The sequence below is a fragment of the Acinonyx jubatus genome, chromosome B3 (assembly GCF_027475565.1).
Source record: "Acinonyx jubatus isolate Ajub_Pintada_27869175 chromosome B3, VMU_Ajub_asm_v1.0, whole genome shotgun sequence".
NCBI lineage: Eukaryota > Metazoa > Chordata > Mammalia > Carnivora > Felidae > Acinonyx > Acinonyx jubatus.
The window spans coordinates 71,459,323-71,468,540 of record NC_069386.1 but is presented as its reverse complement, the minus strand read 5'-3'; the positions used below and the strand labels follow the sequence as shown (position 1 = coordinate 71,468,540).

General features: G+C 43.4%; 2 gene segments (V, D, J or C); both read right to left on the bottom strand.

The window, feature by feature from the left end:
- Window positions 1–1,477: 1,477 nt before the first annotated feature.
- Window positions 1,478–2,185, bottom strand: LOC113601239 (T cell receptor alpha variable 38-1-like). The segment is given in 2 exon segments: window positions 1,478–1,860; window positions 2,088–2,185. Coding segments are annotated over 2 exon segments (432 nt in total).
- Window positions 2,186–6,415: 4,230 nt separating this feature from the next.
- Window positions 6,416–7,330, bottom strand: LOC113601230 (T cell receptor alpha variable 21-like). The segment is given in 2 exon segments: window positions 6,416–6,957; window positions 7,106–7,330. Coding segments are annotated over 2 exon segments (594 nt in total).
- Between the last annotated feature and the right edge of the window lie 1,888 nt (window positions 7,331–9,218).

Below are 9,218 nucleotides of genomic sequence, written 5' to 3'. Positions count from 1 at the left end.
AGTGAGCTCCTGAGGAGTCAGAGAAGGCTCTGGGGTAAGAAGTAAAAAAATACACAGTGCATGTGTAATGTTGGATGTTATCAGCTTGAGATGGGTGTGAGTGTCCACAGAATTATCTACCATACCTATTGATAGAATCAGAGCTGGGCATTTGGACATGGCCAGAAAGCACATCAGATCTTGATTACAATGCTTTCTTTGCACTACTCAGGTGGGTGTTTGCCCTGTATTATTTTCACTACATCACTGAGTCTTCAAGGTTGTGGTGGACTGAATTCCATCTAAAACACTTAATACATGACCTTCAGGCCCCACTTCTTTAACTGGTCCCAAGGCTGTAATTAAAACTCTTCCCCCCCCCCCCCCCCCATTCTCTAGATTTCCTTGCCATTGGATAGCACTTTACTGGACTTAGATTGCTTGCCTGATAGGGCCTTCATTGCTCAGGGGTCTCAGTTCTTGTTTACTTTGTCCTTTTCAAGGCACAACTGCCACTTGCTCTTTTTATTGGGCATGAAATACTACTCAATGTGAAACACAGATTCCAGACACATTCCTTTTTGCCCCCATTGTGTAATAACAACCTGATGCTTCATGATAATCAGAGTCAATTACCCCTCCTTTCTTTGCCTGCTGGACAATTGGCACGAGGAGTTTGAAATGGCGTAGGCAGTGGTCATAGCTGCAGGTTCAGTGGAACCCTTACTGGATCCTCTGGTGGAAGCATTCTTCTGCAGGGTCCTAGGAACTCTAATCCAGCAGAGCCTAGGGCTGTAGGAAAGGGCAACACAAATTCTGGAAATGAGTTACAGGGAGTGATAGTAGAAGAGTCTAGTCTACTTCTAGCTCTTCATTTCTAAATTTGCATAATTTAGCTAGGAAGCCAGAGCACCATGTATCAGCCATTGGCATTCCAACCACTAAGGGTGATGCCGTTGAGCTGGCTTCTTAACTGAGCTTTTAACAAGCCATTCCATCCTTTTTCTAGGTCATCTGACCTAGGTACCATGGGTCTAGGTCAACTTTTTGGTTCACGGTAGGACCAGTGGATCGTTTCCTTGGTCACGCCTTCAACAGTCACATCCACTGTGTTGTAAAATGGGTACTTTGTTCTGAGAGATTCAGTTTTGGACATGGATGGACAATTAAAAGAAGAAGCACCAACCAGCAAAATGGAAAACATTATGAATTTTGGAAGCATGAGCTCCCAGGCAAATTATAAAGATTTGCTGGGCAGAGGACATGCTTAGGAAGTCTGATTTGTCACGTATACCATGCAAAGCGAGAAGGTTTACATGTGACACAATGTATGAAGATACTTCGTAAAACTGGAAAACACTACATATGTTATTATTTTTACTGTTATTTTAAGGATTGTAGCTTACAGATATCCATCTCTCTGTGTTTCTTATATTTGGATAGAAGGAGCTTTTATTCCAAGAGAAGTCAATGATTTTCTATGTTCCTGGTGCCCTAGTCACTCCTCCCACCCTGACCTCTGCACAGATGCTGAGGTCTGAGGTTTCTGTAAACCTCCCTCTGTTGCTCCTGTCACTGTGCCCTCCATGAGAGCACACAAATACATCGCAGCATCCTCCAGCTGGGCGGCTGAGATCCTGAGACTGAAGGATTTATCTGCCCTCTGGAAGTTCACAGAGAAGCGATTATTTGTTGCATTCTCTTGCTTATTAGCTTCTTGGCGAATAATGAGAACCATCTCCCCACTGGGAGGCTGTTTGTACCAGAACAAATAATAATTACTGACACGAGTGTCAAACGTGCAGTCCAGGGTCATGGTCTCTGCCTCGTGCACAGACATTTCTGGTTGAGTCTGGGTGACCTTCTGGGCCATACTGGATCCTGTGGGAAAGAGGAGAGGGTATCACACCAGACAGATAAGGCAGGCAGACTCACAAGCTGATCCCATCCCCAACCACTTTTCCTCTTGATCCAAACCCGAGGCAGCACATATCAACTTTCTGCCTCCCCATAGCTGGGCTCTGAGGCGATGCAGTTCCTGTGCTGTTAATCTCTGGTTCACAGCCCCATTAGATAACACTATGCATGAAGACCTCCACCTTCCTTACCAAGACAGGTGGACACCACGACTGCCCACAGCACACGGGCCAGCGGCATGCTGACATCTGTCCCCTGCAGGGTAAGAAGAGGCTCTGGCTCTCAGCTGGGTGTTCTGTGCTCCGCGGCACTTCTGTTTCAGAGCAGGAAATGATCTGACAGGTGGGTGGCTGATTACGTCTCACTGAGGAAAGTTTTCCTAACACTTTCTGGTCTCCCTTTCAGAAAATAGAACTTTGGTTGTATCATTTAAATGAAAATGTGAAATGTTTTCTGCGTCCTTCTATTCTGGGATGAAAATAAAAGAGACAGGGAGCCAGCAAATTTATTTCTGATATGCCCCAATCTCGGAGACGAGAGTGGGACCTTGGGTGGTGGCTGGAAGTGGCAGGGTTTCCTTTGAGACAATGGCAGACTCTAATTTTTCTTTAAAAAATTTTTTTTTGACATTTGTTTTATTATTGAGAGAAAGAGAGAGACAGAGCATGAGCATGGGAGGGGCAGAGAGAGGAGACACGGAATCAGAAGGAGGCTCCAGGCTCCTAGCACAGAGCCCAATGCAGGGCTCGAACTCACAAACTGTGAGAGCATGACCTGAGCCACCCAGGCACCCCTCTAATTTTTCTTTTTTTTTTTTCAAAAATAAAAATGACAGGGCGCTTAGGTGACTCAGTTGGTTAAGCGTCTGACTTTGGTTCAGGTCATGATCTTACGGTTTGTAGGATTGAGCCCCACAATGGGCTCTGTGCTGACAGCACAGAGCCTTCCACAGAGCCTGCTTCTGATCCTCTGTCCCCCCCTCTCTCTGCCCCTTCCCTGCTTGTGTTCTTTCTCAAAAATAAATAAAACATTAAAAAAAACAAAAATAAAAATGACAAAACAAATATGAAAGTATGAACAATTAGTTATGAATGATGAGAATATACCTGTTATATTAGTGTACTGAATTTTTTTACATTTCTACAATTTCCTAACATACAGAATGAGATAAAGATAGATTTTTTTTTTGAGAGAGAGTGCACATGCACATGCATACACACATACAGTGGGGGTGGGGGCAGAAGAAGAGAGAGAGAGAATCCCAAGCAGGTTCTGCGCTGTCTGTGGGATTTGATCTCATGAATGGTAAGGTCATGACCTGAGCCAAAATCGAGAGTTGGACACTTAACCCGCTGAACCACACAGGCACTCCTAAAGACAGATGTTTGTAACTGGAAAGAGCACTGACTATATTCAGAAGCGGAACATGTGTCTAACTATGCTCGTATTTTCCATGGATTCTTTAAGAAAAAAAAAAAGTCCTTGTTTGTTCTGTATCAGGAAATGCTAAAACAGCTAGCACTGAGTTGCCTCACCCAACTCATATGAAGAATTGTTTTCCTGACTCTCATTCCATCTTGAGGAAATGTTGTTGAACAAAGAATGTTTTAAAAAAGCATACTATGATTCATTAGAATATTGCTTTTCCAGACAGAGTGACAGAGATATTTATGTAATTCCAGAGTTAGAGTCCCCAAGCTGGGAGTAAGAATGGGGTCTTGTCGCAGACAAGTTAGTGTCTGAGGAGCATGGGTTCTCTGTGACACAGAAGTAGGTGGTTGAGTCTCTCCACTCAGAGAGATGTGCAGGGAGTCATGACGGTTGGGACCAGCCCTGAATGAGGCTAGAAAATCCCATGTTCCACCAAACCCAGTTTGATAGCAATGGAGGAAGGAACACCATTATTTCTTCTAGATCATCTCCATCTTTGCCCTATGATTTGAATTCCTGTATCTTGGTTTTGGATCTCTGAAAGTCAGTTCTAATACAAGGATTTGTGTGTAAGCAGTTTATTTCCAGGTCATTCCAGGAAACATTGGTAAGAAGTAAATCAGGAGGGGGAAGGAGGCCAATACAGGATGTTGTCAACAAGCCAATTAATACCATTGGCAGTTGGAGCTTAATCTAACTGGTAAATCTGGGAGACAGCATAGCATACCCTTTGGAGTTATTCCAAGTGAGGCATGAAGGAGCTGGAGAATTCATCCGTAAACTCATTGTTCATCACTGAGTGAGGGCTGCTTTGGGGGCATTAACTCTCCAGCACATCTGGCTAGCCCTGCATGCTGGCCACATGTGTTCCCATGGCCTGAAAATAGTCCTCAGAGTTGCTAGGTTTTTCAGCATGTAGAGGTGACTGTCAAGGGGATATGAACAGAACACCAATAGCCACTGTACAGCCCGTCCCTTGCACTGCTGGTATCCACTCATGCTCTGTGTCAAATCCACCCAGATCATTAGTTCTTAAAAAAGATTAACAAAAGGATTAGTGAGACAAATTGTAATCGCAATAGTTGATTTCATGGCTGTGATTCATATATACCAGCTCTCTCCATCTACCTTCTATACCACTCATTCTTGATCCTCTCCACCTTTGGCTAATACATCTATTGGTCTAAGTTTCTATCTCAGTGAGATAACCAAGATCTTTACCCCTGATTATCAGGGTCTAAGCCCCTGATTATTCTTCCCTTGTCAGGTCATAGTTGTTACAATTGCCTATTTATAGTAATCACTGCCACAAAAGCACTCAAAGTCACCCCAGTAAATCCCCTGAAATTTAGCCGTATTTTCCCAGTGCCCATTAGGTAGCAACCACCCTATATCCTCATGATAATCACAGTTGATTGCCCCTGCCAGTGTTGTAACCCCCTTCTTGGCCTTCTGGTCTTCTGGCACGAAGACCTCCAAATGACCAAGCGATTTATGTAACATCAGGTTAGGTGAAAAACCTCTGTGTTTCCCTAGTAGCAGTGCCCTCCTTTCCCCTTCAAGGGCAACTGGGACCCCTGGTTCAGAACAGTGTGAGGACAGGATACATCAACATCCAAGTGAGTCACTGAAGGTGAGAGTCGATGGGGAGATAGTCCTGCTTCCACCCCTTGGCTCCAGATAGATGTTCCTATCTAATAGGAACATAGCATCATAAAGAATAGCTCTCCAACCTCTCAGAGCACTATCCCTAAACTGGTCCTTTCACTGAAACTTTAAGTGATCATTCCAATGTGGTTTGTGGATAATACTCCATAAGCGTCAGCATAACCAATGGTCACATGTCCATTGTTACACCTCCTTACAATCAAGCGGATCTGTTGATGCAAAGGTATGTGAAATCCTTTACTCATCATGATAATCAACCAGCCACTCTGAGTCCTCAGTCCATGTTTCTGTGTGTGGCAGTGTGGAGGGAAGGCAAATCATGCCCAGGGTATGCATTAACCCCAACAACCCAATAAGAAAAGATTTCTGCTATCTGCAGGGTGGAAGTGGTCTAATGTAGTCAACTTGGCAACCAGCGGCTGGCTGGTGCCCTTGAGGGGTGATTGCATATTAAAGGCTCAGTGTTGTATCTGCTGCTGACAGGTTGGATGTTTGGCAGCAAAGTAGCTAAATCCAATGTAGTGAGAGAAACCCATGCTTCTGGGCTCATGGAGAACCCCTACTCTGCCACCTTGGCTAATGTGTTCACAAGCCTATGTAAGCACTGAAATGGACTAGAGGGGCACCTGGGTGACTTAGTTAGCTGAGTGTCTGACTTTTGATTTTAGCTCATGTCATGATCTCACGGTTCATGGGATTGAGCCCAGAGTCGGGCTCTGTGCTGACAGTGCAGAGCCTGCTTGGGATTCTCTCCCTCTCCCTCTCTTTCTGCCCCTCCCCTGCTCACACTTGTATTCTCTCTCACTTTCTCAAAATAAATAAATATTTAAAAAAAAGAAAAAAGAAATGGACTAGAGACAGGCTGGTGATGTCCTCTGAATGGGTCATCTTTTCCACATGGACATTGAGCTCCTTGTAGTGAATGCTTTGTGGTGGGTATTGATGTGAGACACAATGACCAGAACACCGTGCTTGCACTCACTGCTTCTTGAGTTCATCGTTGCCCCAAATGTGACTCGTCCTCCTCCCACTCACCTGCTCAGGGTTCTGATCCTAGAAAGAGCAGTTGTTTGGGACTTTGAAAGACCTCTGGCTAGTAAATTCTGATTATACCCCTTGACTCTTCCCTAACCAGCCAGCCTCCACTTTTCAGGAGGAACCAGACTTTCTATCATACTGTTATCTTTACACTTTGTCCTTTATAAATGTTATACCATTTTCCCTCAGCTTTTTGTTCTTGATCTTCTAAGCCAGCCTTTTCAGAATGTCAAAATATATTTTCTTTCACTACTGAATTTGATGGTCATGGCTTTTAAGATTTTGTATTTTCAATGTATTTGTAAAAGTCTACAAAAGAGCTCAAGGGCAAGAATTTTATTCTGTTCTCTCTTTGTTCTTTAGTGCTCTCCCCTTTCTGGTATTAAGCCTCAGGATCTTGGACTAGGTTTAATGGAGTAAGGACTTCACACTGAGAAACAAAATACATTAGATGGTATTTGAAAACATTATCCCTCTGCCCAAGATCTTCAAATGAAATATTTGACATCAGGTTATTAAAAGTCCCTCGTGTTTGCTCAAAGTTAAGTTCAGCGCCCTGGAGCCCTTGTAGAAGTTGGCGCAGGGCTGAGCAGGGTTTGGGTGCAAGGCACAGGTGTCTGAGAAGCACTGTGCTATCCACTGCACACAGGAAGGTGGCTGAGTCGTAGAGGAGCGAATCTTTCAAGTGCAGAGAAAAGTGCTGGTCCCCTTTGTTAGACGTGGCTGTAAATCTTCCTCTGATCTTCTCTTTCTCATTTGATCGAATATGTATCAGAGTGTGGATGCCTTCCGTGGGATCCTGCCTAAACCATTGGAAGAAATCCAGAGTACTGTCTTTGTAAGTGCAGTTTATTGTGAAGCTCTCGCCTTCCTGGACTGTCAGGGAAGGAGGGCTCTGTTCCACTGGACGCTGTCCATTTGACCCTGTTCAGAGAGAGTGAGAAGACTTTCATACATAAGAAACTGTTTTGTTTTGTTTTGTTTTAAAGAATTTTCCCTGAGGGACCCCGAGGATCCCTCTGGATTTCATTTCCAGAGCTGCACCCTATCCCTTCCCCTCCCTCTCATGCACAGGTTAGCTTCACACACAGGAGCATCAGCAAGGCTTGTAGGGCAATCTCCATTCCTGCTTCTTCCTGGAGTCTCTGACCATTCAGTTTGGAGCCCTGGAACTGACAATGTTCATTGAGCCTGGTTCACTGTTCTGGATTCTTCTGCCTCTTTTGGTTTGGAAGCTTAGGTGATCTTCATACTGTTTTCACAACCAATCAAAAGCTGACCTGTCACGTCAAACTCATCATTGAACATACTCTTTCCTGCTTCTCCCATCACTCAGTCTAGTTCCCAGCCAATCACTTTTGCCAGTGGAATCACTGCCCCCAGGTGGTCTGAAGTTTTTTTATTATACTTTTTTCCTTTTTTTTCCCCTTTAATACAATGTAACTCATTATGCTAGATCAAAGGATGATAGAACATACAGAGAGGGGGGAAGCAAACAAAATAGAAAAAAACCAAAACATAGTGTTAAAATGTTCTCCAGTAATGACTGTCTGAATCTTCTTAGTGCCTGGAATGCTCTTCCTTCCACTGCTCACCTTTAATGAAAATCTACAAAGTTCATTGCCTATATGGCCCCATACTACATTCTAAGGGATATAAATCAAAGGTTGAGAAAAGACCTGATCCTTCTCCTCAGTTGATTAGGGTCTGTCATGGCTTTGTTGTATCTTTCAATCTGAACAGGTTAAATTAGCTGAAAAAGTCAGAGCTCTTCCAGATTCTCCCTGAAAATATAAAGGAGGGAAATATAATATATATATTTTTAATTTAAAAATGTTTTTATTTTTTATATTTTATTTTTATTAGAAAGAGAATATGCAAGGGGGAAGGGGTGAGGGAAAGGAGAGAGAAAGAGAATCCTAAGCAGGTTCCACACCCAGCACAGAGCCTGACATGGGGCTTGATCTGATGAAAACCATGAGATCATGACCTGGGCAGAAATCAAGAGTCAGATGCTCAACTGACTGAGCCATCCAGGCGTCCCCAATATCTTTTCTTTTAATACATTCTCAGATGTGAGAAAGCATCCTGGTGTCTGGCTAACTCTGAAAATGGTAGTGCTTTTGCAAAAATCTGAGTGTTTCTTATATTTCAGTCTGGGCACCTGTGCAAAGTCCAGTAATTTCTCCTATTTAGTTTTTACATATTAGTTATCTGAAACCCTGTTTTATGGTCGCCTATATTTACAGAAAGGATTAGGAACTGGAAGAGGAGAGATTAAGGAAGAAAGTTCTCTTCTATCCTTTGCATCCAGTCCTCACTCTGATGATTCTAGATACCGACCTAGAATCGACTTAACCACATTTCCTCAGGTACCTTCCATGGCCGAAGCCCTGGCCCTGGCACACCAATCCCCATCCTTCCGTCCTTCACTTCTTGCTGTGGGGCTGAGCTAAGTGGCTGAGAGTTGGTGATGAGTAAAGGGCTGTGATCTTCTTTGATGTTCATTGTGGATGTCAGTCTTCCACTCTGCATGTATGAAATTATGTACAACAGGGAGACTGTTGTCTCCTGAAGCTCCATGTCATAGTAACTCAGCTAGGAGTTAGCTCCCTCTTGGATCTGCAGAGTCAGAGGAGAACTATGCTTTACCTTCCCCTGTCCTCTGATTTCTGCTAGAGAAGAAAACAACAGACCCATGGGGTGGTCAGCGTAGAATCTGGCTGCTTGTAAATTGCTGCACTTTCTTGGGAACATGATGGTTCTTTTCCTAATCAGAGCACTGTCAAAGGGCATCAGATCTGGAACCACAAAAATACTAGCAAAACTTCTTCGTGTCTTTTTAAAGATTTTCTCTCCACTGGTGAGGAATGTTCTCAAAGGTGGGAATTTTAGTCTGGGAAGAATAAAAGGAATTGTTTCAGTTGTTTGGGAGAAGTAGCAATTATATGAGCATTTCCCTTGGAATTTTTTTCTTTCCTGTCTCAGGTATGATAATTTCAACCTGCCAGATAGGTGCCAACAGGAATATGTCTGGTTAAAGGTGATTTAACAATTTTCCTGAGCAATGATGGACAGGGGTTGTAGTAGGTCAACAATAAATGTTGAGTGCCTGCTATCAAAAGCTCTTTCAACTTAACCCTGTGGGGATGTTTAATAAAATGTACAAAATAGAATATGCTAAT